Genomic DNA, 20,015 nt, shown 5'->3' on the forward strand with positions numbered 1-20,015 from the left:
ATCGTTAGATATGGTTCACTCGCGTGCAAGACCTCACGAAACGACCATAAGCATTTTCCAATAAATTGAATTTGTTGAAATTTTAATGAACATAGATATGCTTTTTACCCAGTTAAACTTCCATAACATTACATTTGTAATACCTAGCTCCATATTTGAGTTCAAAACATGCCGCAGGCTTTAATAAAGAGGATTTGGTCCCATTTATTATAGTTTTTTGAAGTTTTGGGGTAAAATTAGCACCCTGGCTCACACCCATGACAAGGGTCATATAAATAGGTCATAGTACAAACCATAGGTGACCTTAGGATTCTTTTTAACAAACATGTTTAGGAGTTTACTGGAGTACTACATATAACATACAATAGATTGAGTTTGGGTGTGTGTCAACTTACATGTATCGTGAAACAGGTCCTTTAGAGATAAAAAAATAATCAAATCTGACACTCGAATTGACATTATCTTTTTCGGATAGCGTTACTGATCTAGTTGTCATGCATGAACAGTAGGTGTCATGTCTGACTAGGGTCATAAACGTAACACGTTGGTACAAAGAGACCTCGAGGAAAAGGAGGTTAGGGCCGAAAAAGTAGCATATAATAAAAAAGGTATTTGGAAGTATGCCAAGTCGCTGAAATGAGGTCAACGTATAACTAGTTATAACGCCATCATTACATAGCATAGTGTAAAGATCATGAGTGGAAGTAAGCGTGTTGCAGTGGTGAGTGTTTTTGATTTTCTTTATTTCATACAATGTACATATCTAGTAACATTTTACCAATATAAACTGTGGGTGACAATGCAAATGTTACACAATATGATAAGTATAGCATCTAAGAACGTGCATTTTTTATGTTCCCATACTCAAAAAATATTTGCTATCGTGTTATTTCCTTTCGTGTCTGGAATATGAGTTTGTATACAGTAAATTAAGGATAATGAAATTTGGTTTATACATGGGTCATACTTAGGGGATGTACATTGTACCAAATTCAGGATAATCGACCTCTTAATTACAGAGTTACTGATTTTGATTAAATTTTCGTGTCCAGAGCATAACTTTTATGTTTTGAGAAAGGTATTGAAACGTGGTGTACAAATTGATCATACCAAGACGATTTGCAGTGTAGAAACTTCAGGGCCCATAACTCCTAAATTACTGAGTTATTGACCTTGTTAAATTTCAGGCCCAGAGAACAACTTTCAATTGATTGCATTATAACTGGAATACTAAAATTTGATGTATACATTGACAATACTAAGACAATCTGTATTGTTCTAAATACAGGGCCCCTGACCATTTGATTAGAGAATTATTGTCCTGTTGTTGAAAATAGACTGGTCAAACAATAGTAGAAGAAAATAAATAATTTGTATTTTTCCTGAAATTATTGGTCATGTTTGAGATAGACAGGTCTAGCAGTTTGGTTATGAAAATACGCCCTTATATGTATATATATTGATCAAGAACATAACAATTCTTAGAAGGTAAATAAAAATTGTGTAAATAAGAAAAAAATTCCCTAATTTCTGACATGTGATAGCCATGGTATTCAACTCAAAATGCTAAAAAGTCACAAATACAACTTTATAAAATTATTTTTGTTTGGACACTTGTTTTAAAATCAACAATACTCATAGTAACAAACTATTTACATTTCAGTAAATTTCTAATGCCTTAACAACATCACCACGGAAACTTCACTTCCTGTATAGTTAGTTTTTGGTGTGAAGACACAGATTCGAGACAGTCCAAGTGATAATCTCCAACACAATTCAAAACTATTATTTTGAAAATTATGAAATCCCACAGTGTCCACACCGAGAAACTGTGTACGGCAACCTAGGAGGATGTAAAGTGAAGCAAATTCAGGGCCCACAAACACTCAATTATAAAGTTATTGTCCTTTGTTTAAATTTCTCTTTGCAATAACTTAAGATAGAATAATGAACTTGATGCATACATTGAACATGCAAAGACAATGCGCTCTGAACCGATGTTAGGGCCTGCAACCTTTTTATTTCAGAGTTATTTCCCTTTGTTAATTTTTGTCACGAGCATCAACTTTGCCTGTATTAAAGCTAGGAAAATGAGACGTGGTGTATACATTATTGTTACTAAGAGGATGGACCAAATGCAGGGCATGCAACTCCTTGATTATAGTGTTAGTTATCTTTGTTAAAATTTCATCTGGGGAGCATAACTTCGCCTTCATTTAAACTAGGATAATGAAACTTGGTTGATACATTGGTCGTATTAAGAGGATATATGATGTATCAAAAACGGTCCCCGAAACACTTTAGTTTTCAAATAATAGCCATTTGTTAAAATTTTATATCCAATATCGTCCTTTTCAGGGAGCATTCAACAGCTTCACCGATCCTCTTGTTTATCAAAATTAATCTTATTCAATACCACAACTCTTCAAGACTTAAATATTTTTGTGAATGTATAGTGCCATCTTCTTTAGGTTACAGGTTCCAATAAAGGTATAGGATTTGCCATTGTGCGCGGTCTGTGTAAACAGTTTGACGGGGATGTCTACCTCACTGGTGAGATATTAAAAAGCTAGAAAGGAAAGGTCGATACACACATTAAAAGGAAAAACATATCTACTTTACTGGTGAAATATTAAACAGCTGGAAAGGGAAGGTTAATACACACATTAAAAGGAAAAAACATATTTTTTATCTTTTATATTTTTTCTTCTGTTTCTCATTGATATAAAAACAATCATATACTTCATTTATGGACGCCTTAGTGGCTAGTAACAAAAGAAAAGCAAAACAATTGTATAGGCGCGCTACATGTTTTCAGGTTCAAGTAATGCGTTTCTTTAAAAGGAATATCACCAATCACTTAGAAAAGCAAAATAATATTTGTACACGACTAGTTCTCATGGACCAACACTGATTAATGGTGACACTGCTAGAAATATCGGTAACTATTTTGGTTCTTTCTTCGTTGAGTTTGATGTCGTCACAGTACAGTTATTCCATTCTACTGTCTGTGTTCTTCTCACCACATCGTAATGTAATAACAATTATGTGATTTTAATGAATAAATTATTCATTTAATGATATTTGGAAACTTTAATTACCAACACAACCAATTGTCCAAAATATGAAAAACTATAATGGTATCACGTTGACAGCTAGAAATGAAATAATCGGACTTGACGCAGTAGAAAACCTAAAGAGAGAGGGACTTCAAGTCAAGTTTCATCAACTAGACATCACTAAGCCTTACACTATCAAAAAATTGAAGACATATCTCCAAGACAGTTATGGTGGACTGGACATCTTAGTCAACAACGCAGGCATTGGATATCCGGTTAGTACATTTGTAATACCAGAATTATATTTTAGTACATAACTACGATGTTGCCATTGTAAACCACTCGTTACAACAATTTTCAAACATGTATAATATAACCCAGCAGGGCCGTGATTGGATGAATGTTGCCTCCTGTTTTTTGGGTTTTTAATTTTTTTATTATGACGTCGTAACCTCAGATTGCCATATGGATACTAAATCAAAACAAATCGAAATGCAGACCTCTAATCCAATCCGACCCTCCAACATCTTCAAAATAGATCGACGATTTAGTCACCTAACAGTAACTTGAGTTTATTTGAGTAGTGACAATGGAGAGCAATTGTTACATTGATAATATGCAATGTGAGAGATTGCGGAGATAAATAGATAGTTTTAACATGAATGGTATGACGGCAATCTGCCGAACTTTCTTGTCTTTTGCCACACCAAAAACAATATATACGAATTATAAAAAAGTTACACGAACTGGCACAATTCAAATGATAATCCAGAATTATTTGAACTATGCTCAAATGCCACCCATCTTAGCAGTAGTATGTATATCAATGTAAATAATATGTAAGATATTGTAAAGTTAATGGAACGTTTTCATTCAGGAGGCTTCCACAGTACCTTTCGGTGAACAAGCAGAAGCATCAGTCCGAACTAACTTCACTGGAACGCTTGCTGTGTCTGAAGCATTGTTTCCTATTCTGCGTCCACATGCAAGGTAGCTTTAAACAGGTTCTTTATAGGAAAATAAAAAGCGAATTCCAATACGTTAAAGAAAATTCTACTCAAAATGTTAGCGAAATATGATAAATTACTTCCACAACCGTACACGTTTCCGTATCATTTCCTCAGCATTGCCATAGCATTAAACCTCCTGTTAAACTTTCATCCGAAAATTTTATGGATTGTTTTTTTTATGAAACGAAGAAAACGTATCAATAAATATACACACAATATGTATTAGGTGTTAATTATACTTAACAGAAAATTCATAAGATGTTAATTATTTGAAAAAAAATGTTTTTGAAGCACTCTATGTACATGTTTATGTTAAAATCAACTCAATCTGATTATGTATTCCCTATCGACTTATCACATGCGATAAGACTTGTTTCTGGTGTAACATGGACGGCGATGAAAATAGGTGTATAATACAATACAATACGAAGGTGTTGTGTACAGAAACAATGGTAAGTCAGTGATATAACGTTTCAAGTAATTTGTCTTTTTCTCCTAGGGAATAAAGGGTACAAAATAGCTATTTTTACGCAGTCATTCGAGACGATCACTCCAGGTATGCCAGACAACTGTCTGCATACATGCCCTAGGGCCTCCCGACTTTTCCATTCGTTCACCTCAAACCCCATTCTGATCTCCCAGAGTTACTGCCCTTCGCTTCACTCTGACAGAACCTCTATTATATCCTGTCACTTTGTTTTATTCTGATATGATCCATCTTAGCTAATCAATACTTGCGTTACAAAGTGCCGCGAAAAAATAGGGATCGCTTTGATTCGACCAACCAGAGGTTACCTTACGTAGACTGTTTGGTTCGAGATAAGGACAACGAACATATAGTAGTATATACCCCTGCATTGAATTTATCTAATGATATTTGGTAGAGTATTTAATTTGTTATGAATCGTTTATGTATAAAACATTACTGAGATGGATTGGAACAATATTATTTAAATTTCTACAGTCAAATAAAGTGTCGATACCATTAATGATCAATACTATTCAATTTATTACACGTGCAGCCGAATCAAACAACATTTACACGTACAACTGTATCAACATTTGATGTCATTCACTAGATCTGAGTTCTTTCATCATTTGAAGGATGCTTTGAAATTGTTAATCTGACTTACTTTTAATTTTTTTTATCGATACTTTGTTAATTAAAATTATTTTATTCCAGGGTGGTAAACATATCTTCTATAATATCTCAATTCATAATGAATCAGTGTCGTGCCGACCTCAGGGAAACTTTGCTAAGCCATACGTGTATTACAATGGAGAAATTAAATAATCTCATGGAGCAATTTGTAGAGTATGTATAACATGCTAAAGTTAAGTGCCATATGTATGAACTTTATAAAAAAAGAAAAAGAAATGAGATTCCGGAAAATGTCTTTATGACCTTTGTTACAATTTTTCTATATTCACTATAATAATTTAACTAAATAGTTCATTATAGAGTTAAAGCCATGATATTTTTATGCGTCATAAATGCTACTATCCCAGAAATAATTTCAATTCTACTTGGTGATTGCACATCAGGCATGACTAACGTAATACTGAATTCTTAATATCATACTAAAAATGTGCAAATATTACAGCTGCCCATACTACATATATGCCATGTGATTTTCTCTTGAAGATCACTTTAAATACATAGATTTTCATTATCGTAGAATTTCAATGTACATTATAGTTGGTTGATCCTACGTATACATTTTAACTTGTAGTTCAGCTAAAACGGGAACATACCAAGATCTTGGCTGGCCGAACACAGGCCTTGCTTCATATGGTATTTCAAAGATAGGAGTGACCATCATGTCCTTCATACAACAAAGGGAACTTCTGAATGACGCCAGGCCAGATGTAGTGGTCAACGCGGTAGGAATAATTCGTTATACAAATTCGAGAAAAGAAGATAAAGATGTATTTCAATAAACGATTGAAATTTAACAAAACCGTTTTTAATAACCCCTCATAGCATATGTACATCCCCCAGAAGATAATTTTCAGGTTGAAACCGATTATGTCATATGTTTCTGTTCTTAGTGCTGTCCCGGCTTCGTGGCCACTGACTTAACTGATCACAGAGGAACGAAAAGTATCGACGAAGGTAAAAAAATAACCATTTAAAAAACACTTATCCTCGTTTTTGCTTTTTCACTAATACAAATATTATGCTAAACATAATAAATTCCAGTTAAATTGCATATATTTCATCTTTCTTAATACAAACAGTATAAAAGGATTGTTACTGCATAACAACCAAGTAAAATACTAATGGAAGAAAGACACTCTGTATTTCGACTGTTAAATTCGCAAATTTCTACGCAAAATATTGTGACAATTTCTGACAATCTTTTTTTTTCAATGTTACCGTCATGGTGACACAATTTGTCGTCACTCGGGGTTGGAATTCTTAGCCATAGGAAGCAAGAAGTAGTGGGGGGGGGGGGGGGGGCAATTTCGGTCATTATCTCCTATAAGTTGTTGTTCTTGAGCATCTCAAGGAGGTGAAAATACGAATGGTGGAAGCATGTGCATGGGGAACTGCAGGAGCGGAAGGGATTAACCTGACATATAGGGAACAGTATGATGTTTCTTCACATCTTAACCGAATTCTGACTGTAAATTGTGAAAAATGTTCTTCACAAATGAAATCAAGATTACCTAGATTTATATCGGCCGCAAGGTTTCTGTGAAATATGGTAAATGAGTGGTCAACTGATTCTGTACGGTTTTTATGCTTATGAATGTTTAAATGTCGACCAATATCCATTATGGTTCTGTGATTTTTGATTGATGTGCGGTGATTATGTCTCAAAGAGCGTTGTTAACAACTTGTATGATAACCATTGGCTAGGTCCACAGCATTGCAACGCCGGTGCATTGAACCTGTCTATTGTTGAATGGTTTGAGCAAGGATAACGTTCTACTCCTTGTTCAATATATGCACCTGTTTCTGTTAGTTGGAGAGCGGATTTGGTCGGCGCCGTAACCATTTTCGCGGAACATCCCAGATGTGCTTCATTTGGTTCAGATCTGGTGATTTTGTTCAAATATTATCATAAAGAAGGTCTGGGTTAATATCTATGAATATGGAGGAAAACGTTATATGCAGCAGTGGAAGAAACCGAACTTTTTAAAAAAAAATTTCACCAATTTATCAAGCCTATAATACTTCAAAATATCCTTTTTAAATAACAACGATGAGAACGATATTAATATTTTGATATCAATATTATCTTTTTCTGAAATTTCAAGTACATATGTATACATAGTTTCTTTCTTTTTTGCCTGTTAGTATAGCAAATTCGCTCTACTTTAATTCATAATGTCTGCTGCAACATGCTAATCATTTGTGTGTCTTTTGTATAATTTTATAGGTGCTGACACCCCTCTGTACCTCGCCATGCTCCCTTTGAACACGACCAGTCCCAATGGAGAATTGGTTTCGGATAGGACCATCCTCGATTGGCAAGTGACTCAGACCTATTAGAAGATAAGGAACTGAATGTACATTGAACATTAGTTGCTGACACCCCTCTGTACCTCGCCATGCTCCCTTCCAACACGAACAATCCCAAGGGATAATTGGTTTCGGATAGGACCATCCTGGAATGGGGAGTGACTCAGACCTATTAGAAGTTAAGGAACGGAATGTACATGTAACAGATCAGAGAATAAAACATTGGGTATGTGCACTATATATTCTTGAAGATGTAGACTAACGTAGGCGCGCTATTACAATAATTACCATGCTATAGACTGGAATTTAACTGCGGAATTAACTTATATATTAACTTATTATTAACTATTTCTAAAACATATTTTTTATAGTTTGAAGTCACATAGCAATATATATCTGAAAGTACCTGGAAATTGTACCTGCAATGATGATACCTGATATGGATATATGGATATAAAAGATGTGTGATATGCCGTTAATTCTGATTATGTATACCCTTCCTTACTGAATATTTTCTTTTTATTTCATATAAAGCTGGATATATCTTACTTTATATGAGAACATGTAGTTAAATCCTTCAAGCTCTTATCTCTACACCTTAACGGTTACGGCTTAAAATCTAACGGCTACCTATTCAAGTAATTATAGGATGTATGACAAACACGTGTTTGTAATACGTTCAGACTATAACGTTACCTATTGAGAAAACATTTTTCTGTACGATAAGCGAAATGTTGTCAATTTTCTGTTTCTTGACGGGAACTTACCAATACTGTAGTTAACAATATTTGCATACCGTTGTTGATAAGATGTTTAAAGGTTCGTTCCTAATACTGTACAAGATGCTATTTTTGAGGGATTTGTTTTTTCTATTTTTTATGACTCGGATCGAAAGATCGAGGGCATATTTTTTTAGTAGTCTGTCTGCTTGTCTGATGTCAACTTTAACCGAGGTAGTGCTTTCACCAAACATGTATGCTGTTAGCACATGCCTTGCACCATACAGGTTTTCATGTCTCATTTCAGACAAACATAGCGTTTCATAAATACATCTTTTTTGTAATTTGTATTTTTATCTTTTTTATTATTCCCCGAGGTGTGATATACCTGCGAGGTATAGATACCTTGAAATAAATCAGTATATACGACAATGGTCTCTTCTGAATTGCTGACTGTGATGATAAAGCACAGTTGTTCAAGCAGACGAAAATTTCATATAACATTACATAACATACTCACACTTGTGTAACAAGGCGAACGAAAACACACGCTTTTGTAATGATTATTTATTTCATAAATAACAAAACAAAAACATTGTCAAATTGACAATGATATCAATATAAAATCACTGGAAGAGTTCCAGTCACTTAATTCCCTAGTATATCTGAAGCACAAGCTAAAGCCATATTTTGCTTTGCATGTTTAAAATTGTTAGACCTAGAATCCTATAAAAAGTCAGTCCAGGGTAGACATTCAGGGTTGACAAATTGGTCTACAGTTAACAGCTTCCAACCTTTGTTTCAAATTGTATCATTACATTCCCTAGTTACTATATCTCACCAACTCATTTTTTTTAATTCTTCCAATATGCATTTTTCCTCACTCAATGTCTCACTGCAGATGTTTTCTCAAGAACTTACAACTTGCTTTGTTTCGCTTCCCAACTAACGATCTGCTTTTCCGACACTAACTGGCCTTTAGGAGTTGCGGTGTTTTGGGACAACAAGGCTAGATAAAGTGGAGTCTCTGCACCTACAAAACAAAGACTCGTGGTGCTTGTATTACACATCAATGTTAGTTACATACATAATGCATTAATTAGTTGTATTTAACACGAAAAATTAAAACGGAGTATTTTGTTCTCGTTTGTGTTTTATACAGAAAATTATTCACATCGAGTAATTGGAAAATTCTCAAATGTCATCTTATCTTCGTTTCGTGAACGCATAGGACGCATAGTTATTCGTATATTAAATTCAATTCCTTCTTACTGCTGTGTGAAATTCGATATTTTTGAGAGCTTCTGTAATCACAGCATAGCCCGGTTTCATTTAATTAATCAAGAACATTATTTTTTAATAATTAATCTTGACTGTTTATCCAGCATGTTCGTTTGTCCTTTAAATATATGCTTAAATGACTTCATGGTCAGCTTTAGAAAATCTGTATTAAATTTATTTCTGTGTCTAATCCTATACATATCTCATCTTAAGATAAAAATTCTTTACTGTATATACATCCATTCGCATCGAACAAAATGAGGGAAAGAAATTGTATGAACTCCAGAAAATATTCTTCTAATTCCTATTTCATTGATATGATATTAATGTGCAAAAGGCAGGGATAAGTTACAAATCAAAATTATGAAGGAGAGCCTCGAAAAGTTGAGAACAATATTTGTTTTAAATGCGTAACCTATCACTGAATACGTTTTATAAATCAAAACATCAATAGTGTTAACACGTTTGCTAAGAACGAAAATTTTGAAGATTTATGTGCGACATGTTTACCTTGGTCGGTGGTTTTTGTTCCCAATTGGCCGGTAAGGTCAGTTTTAACGTACCCTGGACAACACTGCAACATGCATAAGGTCTTTTAATCTTAATCAAAATGGCCGTGTTTTTACAATATACAACGCGATGCTATAGAGTACAAGAAACATATAAGTGAAAAACATTTTGACATTTCTACTCGTCACTATCAAGTTTTCGCAATAAATCAAGGACCTTGGCATCATTGGTACCAAGAAGTACGAAACAGCCGTATGAAGCATGTCAACTCATTGTTAGGTTCTTCTGTATCTAGATCGATATCAAAGAGGTGTTATTCGCTTGTTTTTTTCTTTCGTTCAACCCTTTTGAATAGTAAGCTTCAACTTTTTAAATATGAATATTTTATAGATCTAGCGTTTACATGTGAAAACATACTAACTGATATTTAATGGCTTGAACTTTATTGGTTTTTATGATATAGACAGGAAATAAAGAAATTTGGTATAACTCATTATTCTCGTTTGAATTTTGTTTTTCCTTTTTTTCTAACTTACCGCGTTGACCACGATATCCGGCCTGGAATCTCTAAGAAACTCCCGTTGTTGTATAAAGGACATGACCGTTGCCCCTATCTTTGATACTCCGTAGCCACTGGTTAGTTTGCCGGTCGGCCAACCACAGTCACCATGAGTACCCGCATGGACGCAACTTAAAATGGCATTTTATTGTAAGATGATTCGAAAACAATTACAAGTCTTGATTTCCTAATATTTACCTAACCTTCTTCAGTATAACGTTACATAACACTACTGAACAAAATGTTTTAGTGTTTCTATAGCGGTAAAACGTGATGTGTAAATGTATCATTCCCTTTCATAATAGTAGTACTAACAGTGCTGATATAAAAAGTAGTTCCAAATATAACCAGATAAGTATACGGAACCGGAACACTGAAACTAACCTATAGTGTATCATCAAATCAATATTCGTTTAGTTTTAACAGTAGTTTTATTCCATATATTCAATGATTTCACATACCTTACATGGGAAAACAAGCTCAGATATCAGATACATTTCTTTAACAATGCAATACTAGGCTTCCATTCCATTACCTAATATATATGTAAATATCATTATCATTATTATTTTATTCATGTCCATGTATTTGTTGCTCAAAATTATTTGCCAAGCGAAAATAAAACCAAAACAAGACACACAAACAAACAGACAAATTTAAAAACAAGTTTATGTGTAAGATACTTACTCAACAAATTGCTGCATCAGACGTTTTAGCTCTCCTGAGCTGATGTTTTGATCAGTAAACTTCTGTTGTAGTTCATTGCTGCATTTAAACAGAGCAGCAACTGATATCATACTGGACACATTGACTACCCTGAAAACATATATCATTTCTTTTATTTTACGCTGATGTAGGGTTAAACACGGTTTCCAGTTGCTGAGTTTACGTAATCCAACAGTTCTTCTCTATGCTTAAATACAAAATCAACATGCACTGATTTTTTTTTATTGTGAAAGAATGTATGTAAGTGTCAAGGCGTATTCAGTGTAACTTCACAACGCCATCTTTCAGGCCTTTTTCAAATGCTTAAATGCACTTGCTGAGGATTACTGCGTTGTAAATAAAGAAATGAAAACATCAAAAGGCAATAAGGCCCCGTTATCTAGAGAAACTTAAACGAAGTTTCATTCGATAGGTGAATTTATGAAACGAGTGTCATATTTTTTTCATTTTACTGAGCCTTTGGCGAACTAAAATAGAAAGAAAAAACGTGACGTGTTTTATAAATCACATAGCCAATGGAAACGAAATTTAGGATCTCTTTATCACATGGTCGATTTCGAACAAAAATATAGTAGAAAACGGACATTATTTCTACATCAAATTTGAAATCATGTTCGATCTATATCTAACGCCCTCTAGATGTCTCCTTTATGTTTCAGGATTCTCTTTTGCTAATATGTCCTTATTGTCAGTTCAGAAAATCTTGTTAGCAGCGCCATATTTTCTTCAGAAATTAAAGCAAAAGATCGTTTTCATTAATATTTAAGTATTCTTTAGGGGTGCACACAGGTCTACAAGTGTTTTGGGACTAGATATTTGATCGGAATTAGTAGGGAAGCATTCAATAGAACACTATGCAAATTATTCCAATTGTCCACTGTATGGTGTAGTTCTGACACAATTCATATCTTAGGTTGTTAACTTTAATAAGCTCCTGATTTTATATGTTGCTTTTTTTTCCATTTTTTATGTTTGTGTTTATAATCGTCATCTTATAATGGTTTCCTTCTGGTGTTTGATAATAAAATATGGACTTACTCAGATTAATTAACTTGTTGAGTTTTATGTGGAAGTTGCACAATACGAAAACAATGGTATACTCACTGAATAACAACTCAATCCTGTGAAAAATTGCGAAGTGACTATGAATATTTACCTCGCGTGAGGCCGTAACAATGGGAAGAGGACCTCTGACACATTACAGAGCCCAGTAAAGTTAGTCTTCATAAGAGACTCCGCTTGATCACCTGCTTCAGTGGGAGAATTTATCTGGGACGATACAAATACATCTGTTAGTTAGAGAAGATATTTTAGAAGTGTCAACATGTCAAAAGAGTTTGTAAAAAATGAGATTTTGTATGTCGCAAAACTTCAGATATATGTTTTCGTTATCTGCTATTGATGTATCATATGCATCACGTATATCATCGGATCTTACAAAACAAGGACATTTTATTTTAGCAAGCCTTTGTCGAACTAACAGAAATATTCGTAACGAAGTTTATAAATCATTCATAAACCAAATAACAACCGGAAACGAATTTAGTATCCATGTCATCACATATTTTTTCAGACAAATATGGCAGAGAACGGACATTTCAACGTTAGACTTGAGGTCATGTCCGCTCTATATCTGAGGGCCACCATTCCTACGTCATCATGCCATCTGTGAATTTGTAACGTCAATTCATTTTCAAACAACACGGTAATCGTTTGAGAAAATGGTATAATACAATGCTACATGTTATAAAATTATATAATACACTGTCACATGTTATAAAATTATATAATACACTGTTGCATGATATAAAATGATTTATACACTGTTACATGTGATAAAATCATATAATATACTGTTAAATGTTATAAAATGATATAATACACTGTTACATGTGATAAAATTATATAATACACTGTCATATGTTATAATTTGTATGACTTGATGAGATCATATCTCTTTCATTATATAATTTGTAAGATAGCTTTCTATCGTTGTTCAAAATATTGCTGAAGGCCATGCCGATCATTGATGCCATTAATTCAACTGATTGAGTTTAATGAAACGGAAGATATAATTGATAATATAACATATTGAATGTGCTTGAGAAAAGAAAACATTTTTTTAAAAACCGTACGTCAAAAATTATCCCCGCGTTATTGACCAGCAGATCCAGTCCACCGTACGTGTGCTTGAGAAATGACCGCATCTTGACAATCGTGTCTGGTTTTGTCACATCCAGTTGGTGAAACTGAGGGTTCAGTCCTTCCTTCTTTAGATCTTTCACCGCCTGGAGTCCTAAGCTTTCATTCCGGGCTTATATCAGAAAGTAATGTGCTCATATATTCACTGTTATGGAATATATTTGTACATTATACTTATATTTGCAGTTTTAAACTGATGAATCATCATCGTAATACCTTGTATTGTATTGTCTGTCTGTCTGTCCGTTCGTGCGTTCGCGTGCGTGCTTAGATGTTTATGTCTGTGGGTGTGTGTGAATGTATGTATGTATGTATGCATCCATCCATCCATGCATGCATGCTTGTATGCATGTATGTATGTATGTATGTATGTATGTATGTATGTATGTATGTATGTATGTATGTATGTATTTATGTATGTATGACTTCAGGGAGATACAATGAACATCACCAGAAACATTTTTTCTCCATTATTAATTTTGATGACATATGGAGATTGATTTAGGACAGATAAATATATACTTAATATATATTTTTTAATTTTTTTTTGAAATCAAGGGTTTAGTAATGGTTGAATCCGTTTTTGATACTCACCTGTCAGGTAGACATCCCCATCAAACTGTTTACAGAGTCCCCTTACTATAGCATAACCAATGCCCTTGTTGGAGCCGGTCACCTAGAAGATAAATTGTAGGCGTAAGACAAATGTGTGCAGGTATACGGTACAAACTAAAAAATGATTCTGTGGAGGTAAATTAAAATGCCGTTATAAGTAAAGGTTTTCGGTCTTACTGACGACCATTCGATATACCGTTTTATAAATATAGCTAATGTTAAAATGGCAATGAGTAGAGCAGTGGTCACATACTGTCTATATCTGACTAAACTGTCATTTTTACTTACCAAAACCTATTCACTTCAATTTAATACGAACTCCAGGTATATCAGAATTCTACTTATTTCGGTTTTCCTAGTCGCTCAAATATTCATAATCCGACAAGCTCTGTTCCATTCATCTCTTAATGGACTTTGATGTTTACTAAACTGTTCACACACGTGTGTACGTTTTGTACAGCTCCCTATTCACTTGTTGAAAAGAAACATTCACAATTCTCACAAAACATTCCTTACTTGATATAATAATGCGGTAGTCTTAGAGTAATAACATATATCAGTCTGTTATAGAAAGTCGGAAACCCACGAGACTCCGCCCTGTCATTTGACTTTCTCGTGGGTTTCTGACAATTTAGAAAGTAGTGTTATTGACATATTTTATATTTTGGTTTAATAAAATTGCATCGCTCTATATTAACTTATACATCAAATTTTAATACCTATAAATACTATTGAATGTTCGTTATATTTTGTAACAAGATGTGGAATTGTAATTTGTAGGAGTGAATACAAATGTGTAAGGAATGCACTTCTAAATCTCGATAGAGTTCTCCAGGAATGTATACCAGAAACTACCAGACTTGATAAAGATACCTTTCGGAAATTATCACTATGGTATTAAGTTATTTAGACTGAATACAAAAATCAATCAACTCCATTAATGGAATTTTAATGGATCACTCCGACATCCAAATCAGAGAATACAACACGGTTTTCTAATTTGATAAGCCAATTCATGCCGAGTTTTCCAATCATTGCCGTGCTTATAACATATGACATGCAATTTCTTCTTCATATGTCAAAATGGTGACCTTCAGAAGACAATACACCGGGGGAGTTTTAATTCTGAGCTGTGATGTTAGACAAGATAACGTAGGAAATAAAGATAGACCACAAGTAAGACAGTCAGTTATTACTCTTAACACCGCTTATATGTAATGTAAATGTGTTTTAAAATCTAATTCATAGAAACTCTGTGTCTGATTTCGCTGCCAGATGAGTGTCCGAAACTGAATAAAATCTGACATTTTAACGATGTTAGATGAAGTTTGGCGACAGATTTAGGGCAAGCTCTATAATGAAACATATACCAAATTACAGTAAAAATATCGATCTGTTGATTCAGATCACTCCGAGCGAAATTTAGTGGCAATCACATGTTTTCTGTGTATATGTGTATTGACAGACAAAACTAGAACCTGTGTATCACTCATCTATATCTGTTGTCACTTAATCTGTGAAATGTATTATGTCCCTGCATGTCGACTTTAAGATTTAGATACAAACTGTCATACCATAAGGGTATCATACCAAATAAAAAATGAATTGTTTTCAGACAAATATCAAAATTATATTAAAACACGATTTCTCTATGTGTTCCATATTCTTACCACGGCTACACGCCTTTGTCCTCCCATAGTCCGAAGTACGCTGGGGTCTCCTCTGATAACTACTCTGACCCGCGACGTAATTATCTCCCTTCCTTTATTTAAAACGTGGTGCAACTATTTTACATTTGAGTATGTTTTGATATATAGAGTACAGTATGTGAACACAAGCACGTCAGGAGTATATTTCTATATTTTTATATCCGTGAAGGAACAATGTCTTTTCAGATCTAAATTTTGATCTATCATATCCTTTCATCCTCTTTAACCGGTAGGTCAATTTCTGGTCTCTGTGAGCATGTTTTGACGTGATAACTGCCTTCCGGTATCTCGGGATAAACAAGTAAACACTATCTGGTGTATATCTAAACCACTTCCTTTAACTAAACGTTTACAGTGTGTGTGTATAAATATTTCAATCTGTTAGTTTTTTTCAATGTTATCCTTAGATTTAATAAGACTGTTGATCAAGAAATTATTACGTTTGTCCGAATAACAAATGAACTTCTTTCTGTAAAAGGTTGCTCGTGTGTGAACTCAAAATCAACATGAACATTGTGTGTATATACATTGTATATTTTTCACATAATCAGTCTGTTACACGTATATAGTGAATTCGTTCATTTATTTTCTTTACACGCTTGCAAAAATACATATATATCTATATAATAAAAGAGAGAGAGAGAGAGAGAGAGAGAGAGAGAGAGAGAGAGAGAGAGAGAGAGAGTGTGTGTGTGTGTGTGTGTGTGTGTGTGTAGGTGTGTGTGAGTGTATGTGTTTTTTTTCCCTGCGTCTGTTGTAAACATGGACAATAACGTTACATGATGAATTTAAATTTGCACAACAAAATGGCTGCCGCCGCTAGATTTTGTCAAAATCTAACTTTTCTAAGATCGGCGATAAAAAAAATCTTATGCTTGTATTCCTGTCAAATGAGACTGATGAAAACTGGTCTCGGAATCTTGTCCGCAACACAACATGTTCCCGACAATTCATGTTTTTAAAAATATTTAAAAGGGAAATTATAAACAATTACAGTTTAGATCATGTATTACAATGTAAAATGTAATAAATTATTTGTTTATTTCTTAATTCACAGAGGTTAAATAGATATATGTTAACAGAAAAGTGGTAAGTGTTTGTATGTATAGACTGTTACCATCCAGATCCGGTTATGGTGGTCATTATTATACAAACTACTTGAGACGTACACAAACGCACCATCACACACAGAAAGTGTGTACTGCCTGTTTACATATCGCAAATAAATAAATAATTCTGAGGGGAAATTCGGTCGTGATAATGAATATCAAAATTGATCATTTTGCAATCTTCCTGACGTTCCAGGTGAAGATGTCCAGATATAATGTATAAATAGTGTGTCTATCATATCTTAAAAATGTTAATCAGAAATAAAGAAAAATATTTCCCATATATTCTAGGGGTATAAATATGTAGCGCATGCCCATCGGGAAACGACTTGGAAGTGTTTTCATGAAAGTTACTCCAAATGGCATAAATAAGTTTAAAGTACAATAAAATACATTACACAAAGTCGATATTAACACATAGTCATTTATGATTATCAGAAAACCAAAACGAAAAGAAAGACAACATGAGTATCGCAAACACATCAAACAAACTGAGACGAAATAAATGTTTTCTATATATATATATATTATTGTTGAGTAAATTGTATCTTGTGATATATAAAGTGGCTAAGAAGGACTCGAAAGTTACGGCTTGTGACATTTTAATCGAATAGAAAAAGAAATGAAAATTGAAAGCAATGTGCCAATTTTGTGAATGGTGAAGTTGAAGTGTTTTTTTTCGAAACAGATAATGTATGTTATGTTTACTGCAGGTATCTTTGTAGTGGTTTTGTTTACGTATTGTCATGTATTTAAAATCTATGTTCTCGTAATCAGAGTACACAGTATAATGTAAGATAGGTATTCACTAAGTATACAATAGTTAAGATAGGTATTCACTTTAGGTGTATATAATAGTAACTGTTTACAAACCCACTGATACATGGAAGTCACCTACGTAGGTAAACTAACATATACAATTTACTACATTACATAAGTATTTATGAACACGTGGTCACCGATGTTATCTTAGTGTGAAAACCTTAAACTCATGTGACGGTGTCAAACAGTGTCGGCGCCGCTAGTGTAGTGGTATCATGCAAGATTCCCATTCTTGCGACCCGGGTTCGATTCCCGGGCGGCGCATTTCAATTTTATTTCATGAATAATAATGAATGCTGCGAACCAAATAAATACCGATAGAGAATGAGCCCTTTACTTCTGTCGTAATGATAGCAGCATATTTGATGTCATGTGGTTGAAATGAGTTAATTATAAGCTTGCAGAAGACAATCGGCAAGTGAAACAGTGAGGACAGGAGAAAAACAAGAATAATATTTCTGTTTCGTTATAAAAATATGGCGATCACTATAATTTAACACTGATCCAAAAGTGTCAGCATCTTCTGCGTTTAAGACGATTGAAATAAATATATGTCAAATTGATTCTCTAGAAATCCTAGTTTTTCCTAGCTGTTGATATCTGTAACATACCCCGATTATAATACGTAATACCTGTTTACACCCCCACCCCCCCCCCCCCCCCCCCCCCCCCCAAAGAAAAAAAAAAAAATTAGAAGAGTCCTTTCCTATACACTATGCTTTTTCTTCAAAATATCATCAAGAATCCGTCAAAACATGAAATTCTGTGGAATTCATCGTTTATTGGTATGATCAACAACTTACGTACGGATGTCCTGTAAAACTACTGAGTATTTACCTGTATCTGTTGGCGTGTGAGACGCATTACACTTTCTGTATCGACGTGGGTGGGGCGAGAACAAAAATGTTATGAGAAATGTAAACACTAAGGCCTATCACACATCTTTGTGACTGTCAGTTATCTGACCAGTTTATCACATTTCCAGGGTATTGGCGATACGGGACTTAAAGGAAAATCTCATCTTACCATGGGAGATGTTGGATACCTGATAAAAATTACATGATTACATACATTATTGAAAAGTATACAGTGTACAAATAAAAGACTTGGTTCCTATAAAAAGTAAAAAGCAGCAGTATCTTGCAAAATTGTCTACAAAAAGTAAAAGTTTGACTAGTAGTATTTTTTAAAAGCAGTAAAACAATTGATCCCCTTAAGTTCGTGAGGTAAACTTTTGTTTTTAAATGTAGATTAATGGTACCAGAATAATTCGCAACAAATGATAAGATAAAGTAATAATTAAACGACTCAAGCACTGTATTCCTTATCTTGTGTCGCAGAATTCGTAATATCTGGACAAACTCTTGGATATAAAACAAACTTTGATGTTGAGTAAGCGAGATATTTGCAGTTAATACACGGACAACTAAAGATCTCTTGCGAAATTGAAATCGTCATGCTTATAACAGATTGTTTTACAGCTAAATAATGACTTGTCGAGAGTTAAACAATACAGAACTTAGTGGAAAATTTCGTTTTATCATGTTTGCATTTCCTTAAATAACTTTTTATTATTAATAATAACACGCCAAGTAAAATAGACGATATAACATCATTTCCGTGTTAAAAGTAATGTTCATACCAAAGACAAAGTGATATTTTTTTCTTATTTTTTATATAGACCTACTAGAAGAAGCAAACCCGTTGATTTTTTTAACCTGATCAATATCACAATTTACGTTTATCACTATATCAAGTATTTAACATAGCGCCGCTAGTGTAGTGGTATCATGCAAGATTCCCATTCTTGCGACCCGGGTTCGATTCCCGGGCGGCGCAGAGTTTATATGGTGTTGAATCTGATTACTCTCTTTGTGTGTTCCGAATGATCTTCATCTTTTTATCCACATCCGTATAAAAACAGGTACCTGTTCATTTAAAAGACAATACCCTAAACAATCCGCGACCCAGAGGTGGACGGCCCGTGATAAAGACAAGTAAAAGAAAACATCAAAAGATGTCAAAGAGACCTGGGTCCGTATTCATGAAACAGTTCTCATGCTAAAGCATAGATTTTGTGTTCAAGCCATGTCTTGTTTATGTTAAAAATTAATAAATAAGACTGATTTTGCCAAAGATTTAAAATAAAATTGACAGGACTTCAAGTCAAAATTTTATTTAGTGTTTATATTTGACATTTGATTTATTTTATATGATTTATG

At 33.9% G+C, this 20,015-nt stretch overlaps 2 protein-coding genes and 2 non-coding genes across 4 annotated transcripts; 3 read left to right on the top strand and 1 right to left on the bottom strand.

Annotated features, from left to right (window-relative positions):
- Positions 1-694: 694 nt before the first annotated feature.
- LOC132543163 (carbonyl reductase [NADPH] 1-like) lies at positions 695-7,571 on the top strand. The gene is made up of 8 exons (XM_060206634.1): positions 695-721; positions 2,472-2,553; positions 3,156-3,334; positions 3,937-4,049; positions 5,253-5,384; positions 5,803-5,953; positions 6,122-6,185; positions 7,459-7,571. Exons 1-8 carry the CDS (start codon positions 695-697, stop codon positions 7,569-7,571), a joined length of 861 nt encoding a protein of 286 aa, XP_060062617.1.
- A 1,337-nt stretch (positions 7,572-8,908) lies between these two features.
- LOC132543189 (carbonyl reductase [NADPH] 1-like) lies at positions 8,909-15,958 on the bottom strand. The gene is made up of 8 exons (XM_060206659.1): positions 15,824-15,958; positions 14,133-14,214; positions 13,472-13,650; positions 12,493-12,605; positions 11,298-11,426; positions 10,588-10,741; positions 10,052-10,115; positions 8,909-9,293 (listed from the first exon to the last, which is right to left on the bottom strand). Exons 1-8 carry the CDS (start codon positions 15,848-15,850, stop codon positions 9,178-9,180), a joined length of 864 nt encoding a protein of 287 aa, XP_060062642.1. The 5' UTR covers positions 15,851-15,958; the 3' UTR covers positions 8,909-9,177.
- Positions 15,959-17,986: 2,028 nt separating this feature from the next.
- On the top strand, positions 17,987-18,057 carry Trnag-ccc (transfer RNA glycine (anticodon CCC)). Its single transcript has one exon. It is a non-coding gene; the product is annotated as a tRNA-Gly (tRNA).
- Positions 18,058-19,561: 1,504 nt separating this feature from the next.
- Positions 19,562-19,632, top strand: Trnag-ccc (transfer RNA glycine (anticodon CCC)). Its single transcript has one exon. It is a non-coding gene; the product is annotated as a tRNA-Gly (tRNA).
- The last annotated feature ends 383 nt before the right edge of the window (positions 19,633-20,015 follow it).

This window comes from Ylistrum balloti, unplaced genomic scaffold (assembly GCF_031769215.1).
Source record: "Ylistrum balloti isolate Yb309-2 unplaced genomic scaffold, AGI_CSIRO_Ybal_v1 Utg369742, whole genome shotgun sequence".
NCBI classification, from domain to species: Eukaryota; Metazoa; Mollusca; class Bivalvia; order Pectinida; family Pectinidae; genus Ylistrum; species Ylistrum balloti.

Excerpts from the sequence above, each read along its gene's own strand:
- LOC132543163 (XM_060206634.1), top strand. The coding sequence starts at position 695 with ATGAGTGGAAGTAAGCGTGTTGCAGTG. Across the intron at positions 4,050-5,252 it reads ATTCTGCGTCCACATGCAAG|GGTGGTAAACATATCTTCTA; the intron begins GTAGCTTTAAAC and ends ATTTTATTCCAG. Across the intron at positions 5,385-5,802 it reads CTCATGGAGCAATTTGTAGA|TTCAGCTAAAACGGGAACAT; the intron begins GTATGTATAACA and ends TTTAACTTGTAG.
- LOC132543189 (XM_060206659.1), bottom strand. The coding sequence starts at position 15,850 with ATGGGAGGACAAAGGCGTGTAGCCGTG. Across the intron at positions 11,427-12,492 it reads TTGTTACGGCCTCACGCGAG|GGTAGTCAATGTGTCCAGTA; the intron begins GTAAATATTCAT and ends ATATGTTTTCAG. Across the intron at positions 9,294-10,051 it reads AACAAAAACCACCGACCAAG|GTGCAGAGACTCCACTTTAT; the intron begins GTAAACATGTCG and ends TTTGTTTTGTAG.